The sequence below is a fragment of the Clarias gariepinus genome, chromosome 4 (genome assembly GCF_024256425.1).
Source record: "Clarias gariepinus isolate MV-2021 ecotype Netherlands chromosome 4, CGAR_prim_01v2, whole genome shotgun sequence".
NCBI classification, from domain to species: Eukaryota; Metazoa; Chordata; class Actinopteri; order Siluriformes; family Clariidae; genus Clarias; species Clarias gariepinus.
In genome coordinates, this window is record NC_071103.1 from 38,048,057 (window position 1) to 38,072,370 (window position 24,314).

General features: G+C 41.0%; 1 protein-coding gene across 6 annotated transcripts in view; it reads right to left on the bottom strand.

Annotated features, from left to right (window-relative positions):
* Positions 1–24,314, bottom strand: part of kmt2ca (lysine (K)-specific methyltransferase 2Ca) — a 156,043-nt gene that overhangs the window by 130,620 nt on the left and 1,109 nt on the right. For all 6 annotated transcript variants that reach the window (XM_053494647.1, XM_053494646.1, XM_053494649.1 and 3 more), the window contains exon 2: positions 9,228–9,398. In XM_053494647.1, coding sequence (XP_053350622.1) covers positions 9,228–9,397 — 170 coding nt within the window. In that variant the 5' untranslated portion in view covers position 9,398. The remainder of the gene's footprint in view (positions 1–9,227; positions 9,399–24,314) is intronic.

Genomic DNA, 24,314 nt, shown 5'->3' on the forward strand with positions numbered 1-24,314 from the left:
ATAACGACTTTTTTTTGTTTTGTTTTTATTAGTTCATCAGGGTTATATTAACCTGTTCGTTCCTGTATTGCTTCCATAGTAACAGCTCATTTACAGGACCGTTAACACGTACAGAAGGAGTCTCCAGTAACAGTGCTGAGTGCAGTAGACAGAGGAGTTTCATTTTATTCTGTTGTCTCACTGACATCGGGGGGGGGGGGGGGTACAATATGAGTGGGTGAGAGAGAAAGTGGGTATGAAAGAGAGTGGGTGAGAGGTGAGAGAGAGGGTGGGTGGGTGAGAGAGTGGATGAAAAAGAGTGAGAGATAGTGGGTGAGAGGTGAGAGAGAGAGAGAGAGTAAGAGAGAGTGGGTAAGAGAGTGAGAGTGGGAGAAAGTGGGTGAGAGAGAGAGAGGATGAAAAAGAGTGAGAGATAGTGGGTGAGAGGTGAGAGAGTGAGAGGGTGAGAGAGAGAGAGAGAGAGAGAGAGAGAGAGTGGATGAAAAAGAGTGAGAGATAGTGGGTGAGAAAGAGGGGGTGAGATCGAGAGAGACCGTGAGAGAGAGAGAGAAAGAGTGAGAGAGGTGGGTGAGTAGAGGAGTGTTTGTAGCTGCTCTAACAGAAGTGAACTAACCCGTGTCCTATCTAACAGTGAGTGTACGGATGGACAGAATGCGGTGGTAAAAGAGAAATAAACACTTCATCACCTCCATCTAAAGGAAATCAAACAGAGTTCTATTATTTCTTATTTAATTAATCAAAGTGTTTGTCCACAACGTGCTTCTGTAATTAAAATAAATACTCATTATCCTGTATTATTGATCTGCCGTATGTAAGTAAAGGTAAAGTGTTCTTGCTCATGGACGATGTACTGGAGAGATTCGCTTTAGTCCAGTGTTTGTTGGAGACCTGAGAGTCTGAGCGGCTCTGTGAAGAAGCTCCTCTCATCATCACTCTACGCTTTTCATTTCTCTCTTCAACATATCAGCGCATTAAATACTGGGCTTTAGACCACACACACACACACACACACACACACACACACACACACACACAGACAGTCTGATCAATCATGCTTGATTTCTCAGCAGAGATTCGACACAACGTTAAAACACACACACTGAGGGACACAGCAAAGTGTTTCTCACACACACACAGTCAGGGCCATAAGTATTTGGACAGTGAGGCGCCGCGGGTTTTTTTTACCCGTATTCACCATCATGAAGGATCTAAACCCAAACAATCAACACTTTCAGCTTTAATGCACGGGGTTTAGCTGAAACGTTTAAGTGAAGGACCTGCAGCCATTCTCACAGTCTTAGAAATAATTGGACAACTAAGAGGGTAAGCTGTTTAACGGACAAGCTGTTTCCTTTTCCTTTATTATTTCATGAACAAAAGGTCTGGTGTTGATTTTGTAAACAAAATCAATTGATGAAAAAAAACACAAAACAGTCCTATGGGAGAGGGTAAAGACTTTACGAGTGCCCTAATAAAAAAATTATACATAAATTAAAAAAAAGGGCATGTACTGTAGAGCTCAGCAACATAAAGAGTCCTGGAAGACCAACGTAAACAACTAAATAATGTAAAATAATTGATCACAGAATTATTTACTTGATTAATGAAAAACCCTTTTAATATCTAACTATCTAGTTTATAGTCGAGAGACGCCTACTTGAATGTGAATACAGAGGCCTCACGGAAAAACACACCACTGGGAACGCTCTAGAATGGAAATCCAGATTAGACAAGAAACCCTGTATCACAGTGATGAGTACGGCTGAACACGAAGAAGGAAAGGAAGTAATCACGATACTTGAATACATAACACGTTACTTGTTAAACATGGTGGAGATGGTGTTACGGGATGGACATGGACGGATGGGATCATGGACACTGGCTGGACACACACTGCCACAGTGCCCCCTCACCCGACCCGGACCTCATAGTGAATCTGCGGTGTATTCTCAACAGGACCAAACACCCGAGTCAACAAGACAGACGAGCTGAAGGCTGCTATCAAAGCAACCTGGTCTTCAGTAACGCCCCAGCAGTGATACGGAGTGATCGCCTCCACGCCATGCTGCACTGAACTGGCACCAAGTGCAAAAATGAACATACTTTTTTCAGTATTTCTATATTGTAAATTCATTTTTTTTTTTTATCGATCTTAGGAAATATTCTAATACAGTATGTTGAGATACGCGACTTTTGATTTTCATGAGCTGTAAACTGTAATCTTTGAAGATTGAAACAAAAGAAAAACTTGAAACATTTCACCTTTTATGCACAATGTTGAATAAAGACATATATATACTTTTTTTTCTTAAGTTTCTGTTTTTAAATTAAACTCTCATCTAACTTTCATTGTATTCTAATTTATCTAGATGCACTGTATGTATGTATGTATGTATGTATGTATATTTCCACTTGCTGCAACTCTTCTTCTTTTAAACTTATGCACGATTTACCGAATTACCACCACCTACTGGACTGGAGTGTGTAGTACAACATGGGAAGGAGGTAAAGTCATTACACTGCACAATTTACACAACAATTAGGTGTTTATTAGATACTTTTAGTAGTTGTTATTACTCAGAAAAATCTAAACAAGAATCTGATAAATCATAACGTCAGTGACAGTCAAGTCTAGCTCTGATACACAGCTTTTTTTGTATTAGTACTATTAGTACTACGATATTAATATCTTTTAGAAAATGAGGAATGAAACTCACACCCATGCGGTTATACGGATGTGATCGCCTGCGCCCCGGGACCTCGTCAGATTTGATTTTTTTTTTCCCCCCTAAACACTACACGTTATTTCATACAACAGGTGCATGTAACAAAGAAAGAAACTGCCGTGTAACTCCTCGGTCCTGACGTCTCCTGAGTCACATGAACATCTCACGTTATCAGATGGATACGACTAATACACCAGAAATTACTCATTTTTTATTTTATCTACTGTATATAAAAGGAATACTAAGGATATTTAAATGTTTCGCCTACATACAAACTCTAAATTACGTTAAATACCGAGCAGCAGCAGCGTGAGCACGCGAGCACAGACACACACACACGCGCGCACACACTGCATCAATACAAAGCATTGATTGTGCAACAGGTCACCAAGAACATGAGTTTTTTCTCACACTTATAAAACCTAAGTGTATAAATTTCATCCCGGAGTAAAACACACATCGTCTAGTCGGGTTTCAGACAAAACACGTTTCTGCTAAAGAAACTTATCAGTCTTAAAAAGAAAAATAATAAATAAATAAATAAATAAAAACATGCCGGAAGAAAAAAAAAAAGGCCCTTTGGCTTGAAAGATCAGATTAAGCATCCCTGCTGTGTTATCACACCGTATCCTGATGTGTGTGTGTGTGTGTGTGTGTGTGTGTGTGTTACAGTAAACAGCTCTCCTAGAGCGAGTAAAGAGGCCTGAATAACAAACCACAGGTGACGGCTCTGGAGCGAGAAAGAGATGCACATCAGAGCCCTGGGCAGCCTATGAAATGTGCACACACACACACGCGCACACACACATACACACACACACACACACACGCACTTTATACACCCACTGCATTTTACTTCCAGGAAATGATATATGAAGGTAGGAAGCAACTGAGGAACCACAGTGAGAATGACACCAGGCTACAGCGCCGGGTTCGTCCGCACCCTCTGATGTAATAATCACTGAAATGTTGTGAAACTTGTGCTGTCGATTGTTTAAAAGGTCTCGAAGAAAGCCTCAATGTAATGCAACATTTCAGTGGTTACTTCTATCAATTTTTACAACACTTTAATACCTTATTGTTGTCTCCCCGGTTTTCCAATTTAAATGTTATTTTTTTAACTACACTTGATTCGACCACACAATTGGCGATTCATTAGTCCCCGACTTACGAACAAGTTCTGTTCCAGGAGCACGTTTGTAACTTGAATTTGTTCTTAAGTCAGACAAAGTGAGTTACCCGAGAAAATAAATCTCACACAATGCAATATAACACCGTTGTCTCTGTGCCTCTAAATCGCAAGGGGGAATCCCAAACGCCATTTTGTCTCGGAGCCGTTTTCTACTGCATTAGACTGTGAACCCTGTCTCGTTGAGGATTGTTTACTATCAGGACAGCTTTACAGGACAGACATTTCCCATCATCGTGGTCCCGGACTGATTCACTGAAACCGGTGACTCATTTCTCACACACACACACACACACACACACACTCACACAGAAAATATTGTATATAATTGTAAATATTAGTATCTGGTGACCTGCAGTGTCTATTTTTTGTACAACATGTGACCTCCTACTGTGACTTGTTCGTATCGCGGTCCATTCGTGTCTGCGGAAATTAGTAACTCAATCGTTCGTAACTTGGGAACGTATTGTATGTTACTATCCTTGCTACCTGATATTTGAAATTTCCTGCAGGATCAAAAAGTATCCATCTTTCTCTCCATCCATAAACCCTGAAATGTAAACGTAGAAATGTAGCTGCCTGAGATCAGGCATTAAACATCAGTGCTACTGAATCGAATCAAATCAAAATCAGATCAGATCAGATGCCCAATCTCACCCTGATTCACATCTCTAGTGAGTGACGTTTTATTAAATAGTTCTGTTCAGTCCTCAAGTTGATCATGAAGCCTGTTAAAGCAACAACAAAAAAATTATGTTTATTATTCAGAGATTATTTTCTTTTTAAAGCGACTTCAAGAATGAAAATCAAATAAATGACAAGTAAAAGTCACGGCCAAACCTTAAAAAAAAAAATTTTTTTTATAAAAAAAGACCCTTTGTCACCGTCTAACACCTGCGACATTTAGAATAATCTCCAGCGCCGAACCACAAAACGTTCCACTCGGTGTATAAAATAATAAAGAGTAAAATAAAAAGTGCTGCGTCTGCAGTAAAATGCGCTCCTGATCTGTCACTCTCATAGTTTATGGCTTTCGATATCGCTGTACTGAAGGCTATAGGAAGTGGAACATCTCACTTGTGTTGAGCCTCACGTCTGGCCAGCTGCCAAGAAAAAACGAAAGTAAACACACCCACTCCTGAGATTTTTTTTCGTTCTGATGCACGGCGTGACCGGGTGGCGGATTTCAGATTCAACAACCAGGGGGAAAAAAAAAAATTCATTTCTGTAACCCCTTAAATTGGTGGGGTTACGTTCCTGGAGCTCCGCGAATCGCAAAAACATTACAGTCGATCTCTGTGACTTCAGAGTTTGCAGCCTCAGTCGTTGGTGGATTTTTCCGTAAAACCTGACTAATAATTGTTTGCGGTTCCAGTGAAAGTCCGTGGGTTTCTGCGAATATCCTCTGGAGTGTTTTTATGACTTTTTTTCCTGGCAATATATACATTTTTATATAAAGTTTCGTTTTAACGCTAAAACTATTAATAACAATGACATGCACTGATTTTGTAACAAATATTAACAAACTCGGTTAAATCTCCTTATAAAATATTATACTGTATCATTTTTTATTACTGAGAACATAAAGCGACCGTGAGAGGGAAACAACGCGGCTTGTCATTAGCGATAATAATGTAAAACAATAGAGGTTAACGTAACTTCCTTCACATATAAAGCCAGAGTTTACACCTTCCATGCTACATTTTATTTACTTATTTATTAATGTAATCATATATACTTTTTAAAGATATCCCATGCTGCGAAACCTCAAGGCCAAGAGGCGGAGCCAGACCTGATCTGGAACTACTCCTGTTCTCCGAACCCAGAAAACACCGTAACACACATTCAACAAACACACACACACACACACACACACTAGATTAAGAGAAAGCAGTGTAAGAGAAATAAATCACTCCATGTCCAGGCTGTAACAGCAACTCCACCTCATCACCTAAACCTCATCACTGCTTGTTTTCCCACATCAGCACAACACAGCGTTTTAACCCTACACACTACACACTACACAGATCAGCAGCAAGTCCAGGACTAATCCAAATCCTGAAATCACAGGATTAAACACAACCCTTGTAGAGTCCAGCCAGGGCGGCGCTCTCTCCCTCTGTAAACACCTCGCCGCGCGCAGCCCCGTCCGATCCAGACCCGCGTATCAGGTGCCGCTCTAATCTGCCCTACATCAGCGCTGGTTATACGCCGACCGCCACCTGATCTCGGTCAGACGGCCCTGATTCAGACGGCGCGCCTAATCTCTACAATCCTGCAGGAAACGCGTCTCTCACCCGCAGCCCGAGCTGAAAAACAAACACTTTCTTTACTTACGACCTCAGAACGTTCTGGAACTTACTTATAAACAAATAAATAAACAAATAAATGAATGAAATAATAAAGCAGAGAAACAAGAAACGGCTTTCTGGTTCTAAATAATTGATTCTGTGAGATTTTGAGATTTAAGCGGCAAAATTTTTTTTGTTTTTTTGTTTTATTCTGTAAGGACCCAACACATGACATTAATGCTGTTGGAAATCCCTAAAACTTATTAATATATGCTTATAGTGTAAAGGTTTTTTTGTTATATTTTTATAATAAAATTATGATGAATTAAAAAATATATACAAATTGTAATTTTTACAGATTTTTTTTCCGATTTGCAAAACACAATGTAAAAATATGTATAATTTTTGTTTAACACCTAAACATGCTTTACTACAATATCAATAATAAGTTCCAACTGAATAAAACTTAAGTTAAAAAAAATTGTTTTTATTTACAGAATTTTTCAGATCCTTTTCAGTGTAAAATGTATTTTCGGAAACCCTTTTTTTTTTTTTTTAAGGTATGTTTTAATCACAGAGCTATCTCAGCTAAGAAATAAATATTGTGCAATAAAAAAAGAAAACTGCACATGACAAATAAGATTTTTTGTTCCAACGTTTTTTTGTAGTTGATCTGTAGACAATCAGGTTATCGGAGGGATCAGCATATTCAATGTACAGTATATAGATACTGTAGTGCGTATATCATTAAATAATCATAATTACCTTTATAATATAAAAAAAAATCTAAACTCAAAAAGGATTTTATTTTATTATATTTTATTTATATTTTTTTTACAAAAATTCAACACGTAACAACTAAAAGTAAGATTTTCTTTATTAATTTTTTGTACTTTTCGTTGTCCATCATAAGTCCTGAAATAATGCGCGACTTTGCAGTGTAGCGCCCCTAGTGGACAAATAACATACAAGTTACGATTTATAAATAATTATTGTGGGGCGTCTGTAAAAATGTAAAAAAGTGCTTTTGCGCAACACATCTCCACTTTCTGTATGAACCATGCGCACGGTGCTAGAAAACATCCGTAAACCCCGGCTTCTGAACAGAACTAAACTCTTTTATTTGTTAGATTTTGTTTTTTGACAATGGGCTTTTGCGTGATTTTAGTATAAACTTCCAGTTTGCTTTTTTTTGTGCCCCATCTACAACTGCAGTCTTTATTCCAAAATATACATTTCCTCCTCTCCAAATGCCTTTAAGCTGTGTGCAGAGCAGTGCGATATATATATATATATATATATATATATATATAATGTTCTTTTCATATATTTATATATTTCCCATCCTCCTCCAATTTCAGAGTGGCATCTCAGGAAGCACTTCTTCCATGCTAATGCACCTCAGCACACTCGACTGTCCCCTCCAGAGCGCATTTCTCTTCTGGAAAACACACACACGCACGCACACACACACACACACACACACGCGCAGGAGGGAAAGGCACACAGGTGTACGCGTGCACACAGTCTCCATGGAAAGTTATCTGAGGTTATCCATCACACCTGACACACACATCTGCCTCTCCTCTCACAAACCCAGTGCTATAATGAGAAACTGGGAGGAGGCAGGAAAGCAAACCTGACCTACACACACACACACACACACACACACACACACAAACAAGCACACACACACACACACACACACAAACAAGCACACACACACACACACACACACACACACACACAAACAAGCACACACACACACAGGCACACAAACACACAGGCACACAAACAAGCACACACACACACACACACACACAAACAAGCACACACACACACACACAGGCACACAAAAGAAAACAACATAAAGTGCCAGTTCTGTGATCAGACCCTACAACAGGAGGGCTCCGTGAGAAAAGGGCTCCGTGGTACCAGTGAGGGAGGGAGAGAGACGCGTACACAACCTACACCCGGCTGTGATAGACTTGTTACAGGGAGAGAGAGAAAAAGAGAGAAAGAGTGGGTTTAGTTCATTTAATTTATTTATATAGCACATTTAAAAAAAAAACAAAGTGCTTCACAAAGTCAAAAAAGAGAGAGGGAGAGAGAGAAAGAGAGAGAGAGAAGGAGAGACAAGCACAGAGAGTGAGGGACAAAGAAAGAGACACAATGAGAGAAAGAAAAGGAGACATGCAGAGAGAGACAAAGAGAGATAGCGAGAGAAAGAGACAAAAGAGAGATAGGAGAGAGAGATGCAGAGAGACACAGACACACAGAAAGAGAGAGAGATGGACAAAGAGAGACAAAGAGACAGGGAGAGAGGGGGAGAGAGAGAAAGACACAAAAAAGAGACAAAAAAAGCAGAGAGAGAAAGACAGAGAGAGAGAGACCGAGACAGGGAGAGACACAGAGAGAGAAAGAGAGAGAGAGAGAGAGAGACATGCAGAGATGGACACAAAGACAGGGAGAGAAAAACAGAGATGGAGAGAGAGACAGACAAGCGCAGAGACAGAGATGGACAAAAAAAGAGACACAAAGAGAGACAGAAAGAAGAATAGACATGCAGAAAGAGACAAAGACAGAAAAATAGAGACATGCTGTGAGAGACACAAAGAGGGACAGAGAAAGGGACAAAGAGGTGAGATAGGGAGAGATACAGAGAGACGGAGAGAGCCTGATAAATAGATACAGAGAAAAACAGAGAAAGAAATAAAACTGAATAAATAAAGTCTGTCGTTTTGCTCGTGTGCACGTTTGGAAACGACTCCACATGTACGTAGTGTTTGTTCGTGCGCAGCGTCCCTTTGTTTTAGTCTCTTTTTAGCCCCGCCCCTCACTATGAGCCATGTGTAAGACCTTAACCAATCAGAAGACAGGATTCACAGCGTGTCATAAAGACAGGAACATTCTCTCATAACAGAGCTTTCTTCATCGTCATCATCATCATCGTCACCATCACTCGCTCAGGTTACATTAAGCCTGCTGAGTGTAAAAGTAAAAGCGCCCCAGCGTACGTACTTGCGTGTAGGCCTGGGTGTGGGGGCGGAGTTTGTAGAGTCCCTGCGGGGCCGACCTCTGATGCGCCTGTCCGCGGGGGCGGGGCTCCCTGAGGGCGTGGCCCCGGCACTGCTCTGCGGAGGAGAAGGTCCTTGCTCAGAGGGATTCTCACTCTTATCCTCTGATGACATTCTGCAGAGAGGGAAAAGAACATGGGAGACATTACAAAACTTTAGGCAGGCATGGGGACAGCCTTACTAATGACAATAACAACGGCTCTGGAGTGTGTGTGTGTGTGTGTGTGTGTGTGTGTGTGTGTGTGTGTGTGTGTGTGTGTGTGTGTGTGTGTGTGTCCTCCCCTCCACCTCGTTCCTCCTCTAACTCCAGATTCAATATTAACGACACGACAAGATTTAATTTAAATCAAAAAATCAAAACAAACGCCAAACTCAAAATATTACACAGAATTTTAAGCTCTGTCCATCTTTGTGTGTCTCTCTCTCCTCAAGTGTCTTCACTTTCTGTGTGACTAACTTTCACATGTACCTGTCCTTCTTTGTGGGTGTCTCATCCTGTCTCTTTCTCATCATCATGTTTGTCTTTCTTTGTGTCTCTCTCATCCTGTCTCTCTACCCTGTGTCTCTCATCATGAGTTTGTCTTTTTTTATGTGTGTCTCTTTCATTCTGTCTCTCTCTCCTCCCATGTCTATCCTTCTTTGTGTGCCTTCTCCTGTCTCTCATGTGTCTCTCTCTTCATGTGTTTTTTCCCCACATGTCTATATCGTCATGTGCATCTCTCTCTCTCACCATGTGACTCTCTCTCTCTGTCTCTCACTCTCTCCATCTGGCTGTGTCTCTCTCTTTTCTGGTCAGAAGAGAGACATGTCTGTCTTTCTTTGTCTCGTTCTTTTATTTCCTCTCTGCGCATGCGTCACCTTCCCAATCTGTCCATCTATCTCTGTAGACGTCTCTTCCTGTCTCTCTTTCAGACCATGGGTTTGTCTTTTAACGTGTCTCTGCCTTCCTGTCTCTTTCCCTTTGTGCATGTCTTTCCTCAAATGGCAGTCTTTCTTTCCCCCAGGTGTTTGTGCCTCTCCTTCTGTCTTACTGTGTGTGTGTGTGTGTGTGTCTCTCTCTCTCTCTCTCTCTCTCTCTCTCTCTCCGGCATGTCAAACTTTTCTGCTGTGTTTCTCTCTTTTCATGCCTTTCTGTGCATGGTCGTCTCTCTTTGCATGTCTCTTTCCTTCTTTCCATGTATTTGTCTTTCTTTTTTTGTCTCACTCTCTTTTTTTCTCTCTGTTTCTCTCAGTCTCTTCGGTGTCCACGTCATGTGTCTCTCTTTCTCCAGTTTTTTTGTCCTTTTCCCAGAGACAAGAGAGACAAGCCTGCACCTTTCTCTCCCTCTCTTTCCCTCGATTTGTTTGTGCCTTCCTCACTCCTTCTCTCTCTCTCTCGTTGTTTGCTCCTCCTCTCTACAGTGGTTAGGAAGTTTTTAACCAATCAGGACAGAGGAGCGTTGGGGGATGAGTCATTCAGCCCCGGCTCTTCCTGCACCACTTATCTGAGTCGGTGCTGACTCGCTGGCAGGAGGAGAGAAAAATAACACCCCACACACACACACACACACACACACACACACACACACACTCAGGCATGCACATAAGTAAGCACACACACATGCTCACCTGGACAAAAACAACTGCATGTACACGTGTACACACACACACGGCTCACTCTTGACACGTATCCCACAATCCTCTGCTCTTCGGTTCTATAATAATTACTCCTCGTTTTATTAATAAACCCTTAACTTATTAAAACAAATACATTTATATTCCGGTTAAACCTGATAAAGTCATTAACACACATTTCCCTTTTTCAGTTTCGGCCTCCCGGACATGATGCCACAATCACAGTGCCTTCCAGAAGTATTGGCACCCACTCTGACAATGTGCCTGAACTAATGTGTTGTGGAGGAAAACAAACAGGTTTCTTGCATTTGGAGAAAAGAACCAGCGCTTCCTGTATGGAGGGATTCTCACCGCGTCTCCTACACTCAACCGGTTTGTGCGTAAAAATGTCCCTTTATTTATTATTATAATTTTTTTTTTTTTATCTGGACACTTCCATCCTCACACACACACACACATTACTACCATGTTGTCTATGCAATAGACAGACAGAAAGACAGATAGAAAGATAGAGACACGAGCAGATAAACGGACATGATCAGATAAACAGACACGGACAGACAAACAGACAGACAGACAGGGACACAGACAGATATTAGGTTTATGAAACCATATGTAACCCTCGTCCTAACGTAAGCAGGTGAGCTGATGCAGTCTCTATCTAATATTATCTGATAATGAAGCGTGAACACTGACTGACGTCTCAGTTTCTGATATCTGATGTAGAGGAGGCGGGGTTTGGATCGGCAGAGAGTGACAAAGTCCTCGACTAACTTCAGCTAACTTTTTTTGAACAAGATTCAAAAGCTGCCAAGATTAAAAAAGAAAAGGAAAAAAATTAATGTTATTAAAAAAAAAAGTTTAACACTGTTCAAAAAATTCTACAAATTAAATGTTGCCTGTTGTTTTGAAGTTAATTTCACCAACTGCTCGCTGGAGCGCGCGCGATAGCACCGGAGTTTCCTATTCGTTCGTGTAAAATAAACTGCAGTTTAGAAAACTATTTAACCAATTAAAATTGGAAAATTGGATTTTAATTGGATTTATTGGATACATAAATAAACCAATTTGTTTTGCAGAATATTTTTCCGTAGTTCACATACGTGTTAACTTGAAAGCATTAATAATGGAGGACATTCCTGTGGCTGAAATGCTTGAAGCTAGCTAGCTGTTCGCAGGGCGTGAAATTCCCCGAGGCAACGGCGGCATTTTCATATCATGCCTTGCCGTGCCCTTTTTTAAATAAATAAATAAACAAAATGATCCAAAAATATTCAGATGTCAGCAAGTAAAATAACTTTTAAGTCTTTTTAAACCACCAGATGACAAGCAGCTGTAGTTTAGGCCTAAATGACAAAAGACACACTCGTCATGACCATCACAGTTGGAACAGGTCCAAGTATGGTAAAACTGTACAAAGTCAGGTCTGGATTTTATTCGGATTATCCATATGTTCAGCTAATAAACAAAACAAATGTACAGTTAAAATCAGCGTAAAATTTGTCTTGCTACTATACATTAAGGGCAGCTACCGCAGCGCCCCCTAGGACATGAAATTCATTCGACACGATATAAATTTAGCCGCTTATAAGACAAGCTGTATCATGCAACAGCGCCTACGTAGTACTACGTAGTACAAAACGGTCACTGGACATCCTGGAGTTGCTAGCTAAGTCGTTACACCTTGATTTCTAGGTGGGCGTTTGTGGCTCAGCTCGATTCCCACCTAATGCCAAAACCCCCCAGCCCCTGGATGCAGTCCCGATCCTGTGCCCGGATAAAATGGGAGGGTTTTGTCAGGAAGGGTATCCGGCATAAAACTTGTGCCAAGAAAGAACAAGAACACTAATTTATTTTTTATAAAAACGAAGGCCCTTCCTGATCCAAGAGAAAATCCAACAACTACGTGTTAATTTGGAAATTGCCGTCGTTAAATCAAGCGACCAGCTGAACTCGGCTCCTTGCTGGTGCTTTAAATGATGTTGAAATGTCAAAAAGTTGGCAAGGAATATATATATTTTTTTAGAGTGAACGCAGCCACCGCGGCTCACAGCTCGGAGCTGAAAACTTGCTAATGTTTTCTCGAGAGCTGTCGAGGTGTCGAGGTGCTTTCTTTCTCCGAGAATAGGTTGCATCATTCTTTTCTTTCTCAACAATTCGTACTAACACTCCTTCCTGACTAACTAGCTAGTCGAATTCTGGAGTTCAATTACATTAGCTACAAGTTTCCAGGCAAACGAAAGACAGCCAGGGTAATTACACCTGGACCAGCTAATGGGGTAATGATCTAACCGACCCAGAGGCTGATAATGACACCGGCACCTCAACTGAAATACTATTAAACACCGGGTCGGAACCTGACGGTCGTTAGCGAAAGTCCTCAAACGCAAACAAACAACATGTGCTCGGGACCACAAGCGCACATCAAAGCTAATGTTCAGGGATTTAGCCCAGGGGCTGATGGGTAACAGGAAGTAGTCATAGTGAGGATCATTACACACAGTTATAGAAAACCAATCGGATCACGTCGAGGTGTTAACAATATATACACAAACTATAGGTAAAAATATATAAACACACGCTGCTCAGCTGTTGAGCTGAAACACGGGTCTGAGAACCTGTCAGACACGTTAAACATGCAGAACTCATTCAGTAACAGGTTGTTGGCTTCGGGACGTGCTGTTGAGAGGGGGGGGGAGGGGGGCTTGGGGGGGCGTGTTGGGGGGCAGCAGTAACCCCGCTTCGTCATGAAGTTGATTAGTTTCCTATTACAGCAGGGGTTTTATTCTCAGGATGGTGAGAGTGACTTGACATTATTAAATCTACATCATCAAATTGTACATCTGATACAAGATGTGTCTGCGACTTTGTTCGAATGGAATGTAATCACACACTTTTAATGCGCGTATAAAAAAAAATCTAGATTTTTTCATGATATAAGGGAGTTTTTCATTCAAATTTCAAAGCAGCATATCTTCTCTTCCTGTGGGCCGATTGTGATGAAACAAAGCCTGTGTGTTACGTTAAACTCGGCCAAATACACCCGTCAAGACCCCGTTCAAATTCACTTAGTAGTTTTTATGTGATGTGCGCACAAACAAACAGAAACAAAACGATTCAGGTTCACACTGACACTATTATATTTTTAATACGCATTTAAAGTGGTACAATGTTGCAGTTCCTCAATAATCCCACACTCAAATGTATTCAGACATGTGCAGGCAACACAGCAGTGCAGTTTGTTTAGAATGATAACAAAATAAAAAACAAATAAAAGTTTAATATCAAATCGGGATATTTATAAGACGGTGATACTTACAGAATCGCAATACGAATGGAACCGGCACCTTGGTATCGCGATATGGTACTCAGGGGACCCTGGGGATTCCCGTCCCTGCTATTTAAACACCAACACACTAAGGAGTTTATTTCCTGCTGTACGGATCATAAGTCACATCACACAGTATAGAAATGTCCTGGAGAAGCGTGACGATACGTTTCGGCACCAAAAAAATCACGGCAGGATAGCGATGATCGTCGAGACGCTCGTGTGTGTGTTAAATATAGGAACATCCCGAATCTGTAAAAATATCTCGGATGTGTTTCGTAAGTGTACACGTGCCCGCGTGTAACGTGACATTGGGGAATATTACAGGGAAAAAACAGAAATAAAAAGAGGTCGAGCGTGTCGTCCGTGATGCTGGTGCGGCTCCAGTCCCAGTCAGAGTGTTTATGTTTGAGCGAGCGAGTCGTCTGTGGTGCGGTCTGGGATTTTTACAGCGCTATCAGTGAACCCTGGCCTGTGCAAACTCCTGCGGTAATGCTACGAGCCAAACCTCAAGTGCCGCCGGAGCATGTGTGTGTGTGTGTGTGTGTGTGTGCGCGCGCACTCAAAAGCACAAGGTCAGCGGTTCTCTAGTTATAATTCCCAGCTAAAAAGGTCAAGTGACGGATAAATAAAGAGGGGAGTTTGGCCGACTTTAAGACATTCCGCGCGCTGGAGCTCGTGAGCCGCGGGAAACATCTGAGATCTGTTCTCCGACGCTGAAAATTGCAGCCGGCGGTGTTTTCCGATTTCTGCAAAACTTTTTTTTTTCCCCTCCTACAAATTTCTACAATCTTTTAATTAAGGCAAGAACCAAACGACTCCCTGTGCACTTCATTCGCAGCCTACGTAGCCAGCGTAGTGCTCTAGTACACAGTGTCGGACTTCCTCATCGCATAAGGACGCATGTGAGTAGTCTCGGTAAAACAAAATGTATTGGCACCCTCAGCTTTGCTTTGGATTTTTGTTTTACTCTGATTTATTGTTTAGGGAGAAAGTACTGGCACAAACAGGAAGCCATTTTGGAATCGCCCTGACTGGGACACGGCGGAAGAATTACAAGTGTGTGTGTGTGTGTGCAATAAATTAAAATGAAACCGAAAACACTGGGGAGAACCATGCGACGGTTAATCTGACAGATGAAGGATTCGGGAAGGTCGATGGCTTGTGTTGTTATAAAAGTGACTTTAATCTGAAGTCTGTAATCAGGACGACTGTGTCTGTCGGGTTTGACCGAGCGCTAGCTTAAACTTTATTACAGAGAGGTGTGTGTGTGTGTGTGTGTGTGTGTGTGTGTGTGTGTGTGTGTTTTTCCGCAGATGCTGGGGAAAAAAAAGCATCACACTCTGATGTTACTCAATATAATGCCACACAGAAAGTTATTAATCATTTTCCAGCGTTAGTTTAAGACATCATCACGCCTGATCCCTTCGCAATTTGGCGTCCTCGATGTCTTTAGATCACATCGGTTTGGTGACGATCGTATAAATTTCCTAGAAGGCGTATATCAAAATCCATCAGTGTGTTTTTGCAAACGACCCAAAATAACCGGCCTCCTGTTGAGTTTATCCCAGGACATGCAGTGCGAAAGTTGTTCGGCTCAATGAGCTCTAAATGTGTACCGAGTTTCCTGTGCCTACGTCAAAGTGTGTATGAGCTATGCAGTAAAATCTCTTGTGAGGGCCCCTGAGGGCCCCGGGCCACGTGACACTTAGGCATCCTAATGCCGGCGGATTCCAACCTGTCTGCCAATTATCATTAGTTTTTGAGCATGTTAAGACCCAAAAAGCCCAAAAGGGTGGAAAAAAAATAATCCGCAGGAAAAAAACAAGAGGATCCTGCGCACCCTATAGTGCTTGGGCCCTAATCACGACGCTAGCCAAAATCACACGACGAACTGTACACCGTGAGTGAACACGAATCACTCGAAAGATTGCAAGACTGCGAGCTGTATGTTCACAGATCTTTCGAAAAAAAAGTTTTTTTTTTAACCGATATTTGTTTCTCATCATGTTTCTCCGGAGCTCGTGTATTAACCTGTACACCATAATAAAAGAAACTGGAAATAATTATGTGTCGTTTCATCATCTTTTACTACTTAACTGGCTGACAGTGAACACTGATGTATATTATCAGACTGTATGATCAGTGTCAGGCCTGTAAAGTTAATAGGTGTGTGTGTGATGATCAGCCAGAACATTAAAACCAGCTAGGTTTCTCCACTGGGGCAGGTCCGGCCCCTCGGAGTGTGGCTTCACACTCGTCTGATTTAATGACACTTGCTGAACTTGCGAGTGATGAGAACATGACGTGATTCCAAGAAGACAGGGGCTCTTCATCCAAACTACAGTCTTCCCTCGGACCCGCAGGAGAAACACTCTTATCTTTACTTTAGCTGACTTGTTTCAAAGTTTGTTTTATGTTTAGTGTACTTCGAGACTTTTTCCTAAGCTATGTTCATTTGACATTAATATTAACTGTATGATTTTAAAATAACTAAATAAATAAATAAACGTATACATACTGTAAGCTACAGAGAAACATTATGAGAAACAAATATTGAATGAAATAATAATAATAATAATAATAATAATAATAATGCTTGAGAAAGCAAACTGAACAACTTTTTTAGATGTATGAAAGATACTGGTACTGTTTTTCTTCTGCAAATGAAACGTGTTTATTTATTCCCACATGACACAGAGATGCAAATCATCACAGCGTGAATCAGCTGTTAAACCGCTGTCGAGTCAGAATCATGGTGATTTCATAATAAAACATGCCATGACTTCAGTGATCTCTCTCTCTCTCTCTCTCTCTTTCTCTCTGCCTGCGGGTAAACTAACATCTACTTCCTGGTTTGGAGAGCTGCGACTTGTTTACCTACGTGCAACGTGTTCACTGCAAACACTGCGACCTCCGTTTACCCCGACAGGGACGTCCGAGTGAACGCGGACTCGCCGTGATGTGGGTCAGAGTTCACTGCCTGTGAGTTTCCTGAAGATAAACACATTTCTGAATTATTGATAGATGACACGCCGCTACCACGTTCAGGTGATGTCGTTCACATCATCAAAGGCAAATAGATCAAACAAAAAGGTTTCTGATGGCCACCGTTATGACAGAAAACTGTCGCATCACGATATTCCCTCAAAGACGTTTTTATGTTAATATAAAATAATAAAATAATAATAATCACAAAGCCACTGATATCTCAAAAAAGTGTGTGGTGTCGTAAATTAAGAAGGGTACTGATGATCAGCTTTCATCTCACCAGCTTTAAAAGACATCTATTTTTCAAAATTCACTTTTTAGTCATTCCGATGCATCTTCGGTGTGTGTGTGTGTGTGTGTGTGTGTGTGTGTACAAAAAAAATTGTGCTTTTTAAAAGCAAAAAAGGCCAATTTGATTTCCCCCTAATGTGACATCATATAAGAAGATCCCCACTACCGTGCTGTACGTGTTGCTCTGCTGTTGTCTGGAGGAGGCGGGGCTTAGCAGTAGCTCATTTACATAAGACACTGAAATGATGCGTTTGGAAGAGGAGTGAAATAAAGAACATTAAATTCCTCCAACAAATGTGCTGTATCTGCGTTTTATTTCAGCTGGAGCATTAACACACATACACACACACACACACACACAAACACACACACACACACACAGTTTAAAGGAGCTCTGAGAAGAGAAATACCAAAATAAGGGTCCTCAGAACCGAACTGCAGTGGAGATTTCATTAGCGGTCACACATGACAGGAAGTGTTTTTCTACGAGGGCCGAGTAGCCGACTGGAACCGCTCGCGCCGCCTGAGAGAATCCTCCCGAGCTAACCGAGTGGGATTTGACTTGTTTTCAGAGAGCTGAGCGTTAACCGAGTAATTCGCGAGAACGGCCATGAACCCATCACGTCAGTGTCACGGGAATTAAATAAATAAAGAAAGAAACCCGGAGAAAAGCGGTGGCAATCAGCAACCGCGGCCGAGCTGGAGCACGCGTCTCACACTGACAGCTCTGCAGTTTTAACACTCCACCTCATTCACCCCACCTGATTCACATTACACACTAACGACCCCCAGCTCCTGGGGACACATCCAGCCTGGGAACCACAGACCCTGTGTACACACACACACACACACACACCTCAAAATCTCACAATGAAAGACAAAGTCATCATCACAGGGAAACGATTTTAAACATGAACCTAGATGACTTTATAACATGCAAAAGTGTCACATGACGAGAACTTATTATAATTATGATATTATATTTCAGGAAGAAACACGTCTGACACACGCAGAGCTGAATAGGACGAGATGGAAGCGAGCGAGCGAGCGAACAGTAAGAGATTCTGTGAGAGACGTAAAACGGCACCGGATACTTTTAATCAGAGCAGAGCTCACAGTTTGAAAGATATTGATCGTATTGATCCCGTACGTTTAATGACGTGTTTACATTTTATGTATAAGGAATAATAATGACGAACCGAATGAACGCGTCAACTGTTAAAACTCACCCCACCCCCCGCCATACACGCCGTGTGACCCACCCCACCCCCCCCACCCCCTGCCATACACGCCGTGGCCACACCCCCTCTGCCATACACGCCGTGGCCGTGGAAAAAGCCGTGGAAAAAGCTAAGAATTTCACCTGCGACTACACTCTAGCGCCCCCTACTGCAGCAGCCAGAACGCGTGCTGAGCTCGTCCTGCAACATAAATTCAACTTTTCTGAACACCGCAACATGCAAACCGAACTTCATGTACTTTAACTTAATGTGTGATATAGCGAGTGTGTTACAGCTCTCACACTTGCACACGTGCTATGAAGAAAACCAGCAGTGCATTATGGGGATGAGTCAAAAAAACACAACCTTTATTTATTTATTCTGCATTGCGGTGTGTATGAGTACATTACCACAGGTTTGGGTTGTTATATATTTTCCAAAATAAAAACTAGCCGTAAGGTTAATGGCTCCAGATCAAGAAGACTGTTTGAGTTTAAATCCACTGTCACTTTGAAAGATACCAACCCGATGCTTATACGAGTCTCTGAAGCTGAACTCTGGAACGTGTTCTTGTACGGAACGAGGGTTGTGGAATTTGGCCGCGATTACACACATTGTACTCGCATTCCAGGTGATAAACTTCATGGTCAGTGTGCAGAACTAAGACTAAGACCTACACTGACTGTACTGACCTACTAAGACCTGGTTAAACCTGAGCTTCCTCTTTAAGGTGGCGCACACGAGGTGAATGAGAACCGCGGGGAAAGCAGGTGCACATTTTTGCTTTTCAAAATACAGATTTAATCAGCTGTCGCGCTTTCAAGGTTTCCGTCCGTCTCCCGGTCGTATGCACTCATTACACACGTACACCTTTTCTACTGCGCGGACCCGTGAAGGCCGGCGGAATAAACGTCCGAATGTGTTCTGCACGGCTAGTCCGGTCCTCCTGCAATTAAATCCCGAGGTTACTAGAGGTCACTCACTCCTCACCCACGGCTAGGTGGATGTTATTTAGCACAGTTTTTTTTTTTCTTTTTTTTTTAACAAAAAGGGTAATGGACTGTACCTCTGCGCTTTTTCAATTCCCCTGACTACAATCTATAACAAAAAAAAACAAAAACACTGAAAACACTTCTTGAAACTTCTTGAACTCAGAAGTTAATATACAGTCCATAACACTTAGATAGGGTCAGCATTAGGGTGAACAGCTTGTTAACGAGCCTTACAAAGCCGTGTTGGTGGTTTTTCCGCGAACGTGAAATAATTGTCAATACAACCTGAATTACCACTTACAAGGTAAGTCAAGTTTGCACGTACATGAGACAGGAAACAAACATCAGTGGGAAATATCTGATGCATCCCAGGGACAGATAAAATACAAGGGGTGTTCATGTTGACCAAATGTCTAGTGAATGAAGGTGTAAAAGCACAGTAAACGGTAAAACATTTGAATGGTGAAAACGTTTTTAAAGAAGGTCACAAAGAAGTGAATGACGAGAGACGCATCGGTCTGTGCGAACTGTACACACACACTCATTCACCAACATCACTTACACATTACCAGAAACCATCGCCTAATCCCCCTGCACAGTCCCGTCCTTGCTTCAAGACATTTCCACAAATTCGGACGGTTAAAGGAGTTCCTGGGAGGCCGGAGTTTCAAATGTGAATCAGAGTGGCAGTGCAACAATTTATCAAACTTTCTACCTTGCTGGTGTCCAAGCATTATTGAAAAACTACGATAAGTGCATTAGTGTAGCGGGGGATCACTTACTCACTCACTCATCGTCGTCTATACCGCTTTATCCTGTATTCAGGGTGGTGGTGGGCCTGGAGTCAACTAAACAACTAGATAAACAAGCTTTATCTACTTGTTTGTGTTTGTCCTTTTTGCTCACCGGCCTTTTAACGCAACACCGACACAAAGATAAAAGACCTCTCGATTTTTGTAGCCACAGTTAATATTAAATTAGCTGCTCGTTACGCGGTAAAACCGACGGCATCTTTTCTATGTATTGACGGGTCTCCAGAGCCGTCGTTCAGTTATGGTCATGGGCGTCATGTTTTCCGACACGCGCTGTAGCGGTAGACCAGTCATAAATCACCGCGCCATCTGACCAATCACAGCAGTGAGGGCTCACGGAAAGGAGGGGTTTAGACAGACTGAATCTTCGAACTGCTTCACACGAGTCGTTTACGAATCATTTAGAAATGGGGTAAAACTAAATCTATTTTTAAAGAAAACTAAAGTGTTTTTTGACCTTGCATACATGTAAACCTGTTTTAAGAGACTCATTAAGCAATATTAGCAACCTTTAAAATGGCACAATTGGGGCGCTTTAAACACCTTTTTACTGACACTTGCTGCACAATTCTTAACTGAACTGGATCAGAACAGGACCGGTACAGGACGAGCGATCACACGATTCGAGTCATTCTCCCAGAAGTGCAGAACTATGAAATTGCAACATGAATATCTCACTAAATATTTTATTTCACTAAGGAACAAAAATGTCCCAGATATCTCTTCAGGTTTGGTATTGTATTTTAAGCTCTAGTTATTCGGAAAACCTGAAATTATGATTATTTTTACTTAAGGCAGCTCCAGGGTCAGTGTTCGATTCCTGGCCAGACTCGTTCCCGTCTCTGTGTGCATGGAGTTTGCATGGTTTCCCCGTGCTTGGTGGGTTTCCTCCGGGTACTCCGGTTTCCTCCCACAGTCCAAAAACATGCAGATTAGACTAATGCTTGTGTGTGAATGAGTGTGTGAACGCCCCCCCGTGCCCTAAATCTCCTGGGATAGGGCCCAGGCCCCGTGACCCTAAATACAGGATAAAGCGGTATAGATGATGAGTGAGGGAGATGAGTTGTCAAGTAAAAATATATATATTTTTTTGTACCTTTAGTGAGTGCAGAGACACAGATACAGGTGTTAGTTTTACCTGAGCCGAGTTCTTTATTTTTTAGATTATTTATGCTCTATGTTAGAATCTATAGGCTAAAGCAACGCAAATCTCTATGTACTAGTGTTAACACTGCGGGTTGCAGTATAGTACAGTACTAAGTATAAACTAAACCTTAGATAGATACAAAGTTGTGTTCATAAACACAATATATGAAACAGAGTCTCAACATTAGAAGTACTTTATTTTATATAATGTATACACTATAGTTAGTTCTTACTGAGTAATCTGATTGGATGAGAGGAATTCCACAAGTGCTGATATAAAGTATAACAGCACTGGGACTGCTTATTAGTCATTCCATATCGCTTCTGATCCATCTGTCTTGTTAGACAGACACAATGTGGAATCCCAACTCCCTCTCTAACCCCTGATCAAGGGCATTACTTCATTTGTGAAACGAAGGGATTGTACACCATACCTTTTCTTTTAACACTATTTGGGACTCGAAAGTTAACAGAGCTGATATTCTAAAGTGGAATCAGTGGAAATATAAAGGGAAACTTACGGGATTTACAGGACTGTAAACCACCACCTTCCTCACCTTTTGGTTACACAGTACCGGGATTTTTTTTTTTTAACTACTTTCACTTCTGTTAATTACACTCACTGTTACGACACCAGCACCACCATCACAAATCCTTCTGTGACTGGCAGAACTAACTAACCGCGACTGGCAGAGCTGGCGACTAACAGTAAGCCACCAACACCAACTAACAATTAAAGCAACATAAAGCCGGTTTTAATACCACGAGGTACTAAACAGGGCTGCAACAGATAGTATAGAACAGAGAAATAACCAGATAGACAGACAGACATATCTTAATCAAGACTGTATTTTGGACTCATCTACTCAATTATTTGATCTGACGTGTAAATTCCAATTCTGGACGCTAAAGCTGCGTTCAAAATCACAACGTAAAAAAATGGCAGGTCAACATGGGCGTAGTTTATAGTACAGAATACACGAGAGACAGACGTTTCTTAAGACTACATTCAATCCTTCTTGCATTGAGTACAAACTGCAGATCTCTCTATATTTAATATACTGTACAGTATGTAAGCTAATGTAGAGTAGTATACTATAGTATGGTTATGGTTAAATTAGTATAGTATTGTACAGTACAGACAAACAGAAATACTGTATAGAAAGAGACAGACAGACTAGTATTAATTGACACGATATTCAATCCTTTCTTTTAATTTAAAGTAACATAAAAAAAATACTTTCTATATGCTAATGCAAAGTGAAGCAGCGTTCAAAACCACAATGTACTAAACAGTTTGTCAATATTAGCGGTAGAGAATAGTATAGTATAGTACAGACAGACTAACAGATACATACTGTGGAAAGACAGTCTAGCATGAATTGAGTCGATATTAAATACGGTTTAATTTGGAGTAACTTAGAAAAACACTTTCTAGCCTACACGCAAAGTAAGGCCACGGTTACAACCAGGGTGTACCAAACTGTTTATCAACATTATTATTGATAGAGCATAGTACAGTGTAGTATAGTACAGACAAACTAACATATATAGATAGACAGACTAGTATTAATCGAGTCAATATTCAATCCTTTATTAGGAATAACGTATAAAAACACATTCTATATGCTTATGGAAAGTAAAGCAGCGTTCAAAACCACAACGTGCTAAACAGTTTATTAACAGTGTACGGTAGAGTACAACCAGACAGACTAACAAATATATAGATAAATAGAAAGATATATAGACAGAGATGGAGAGGCTAGTATTGATCGGGCCGGTATTCAATCCTTATTTTATTTGGAGTAACTGATGCTAACGCGAACTAAAAGCAAAGTTCAAAACCACAGTTTGTCAATATAATTATAGTATAGTATAGTATAGTACAGTACAGACAAACTAACATATATATATAGATAGACAGGTAAAAAGACTAGTATGAATTGAGTTGATAATAAATACTGTTTTATTTGGAGTAACTTCAATAAAAACACTTACTAGCATATATGCTAACACAAAGTAAAGCAGCGTTCACAACCATACAGTACTAAAGTGTTTATCAACATTATTGATAGAGTATAGTGTACCAACATGTATATTGATAGACAGAAAACAGACAGTAATATTATTCCTTATGTTATTTGTAGCATCTTATAAAAACACTTTCTATATGTTAACATAAAGTAAAGCAGCGTTCAAAACCACAATGTACTAAATTGTTTGTAAATATTATTAGTAGGGAATAGTATAGTATAGGCAGGCTAATATGCATTGAATCGATATTTAATCCTCTTTTTTAAAATAACTTATTTAAAATATAAAAACAAAAACACTTTATCGGCTATATGCTAACGCAAAGTGAAGCCGCGTTCACAACCACAACGTTTTAAAGTGTTTATCAACATTATTGATAGAGTATAGTGAGAGTATAGTGAGAGTATAGTACAGTGCAGTCTGACAGACAGAAACACAGACTTTTAATCCTTATTTTATTTGAAGTATCTTGTAAGAAACACTTCATAGGTGCTAACACAATTCGTTTTAAGTGGTGTACAGCACAGCACAGACAGATCAACAGACAGACACGGGTTCTAATTGAGCCTATATTTAGTTTTGGTTTGATTTTCGGGATAAACA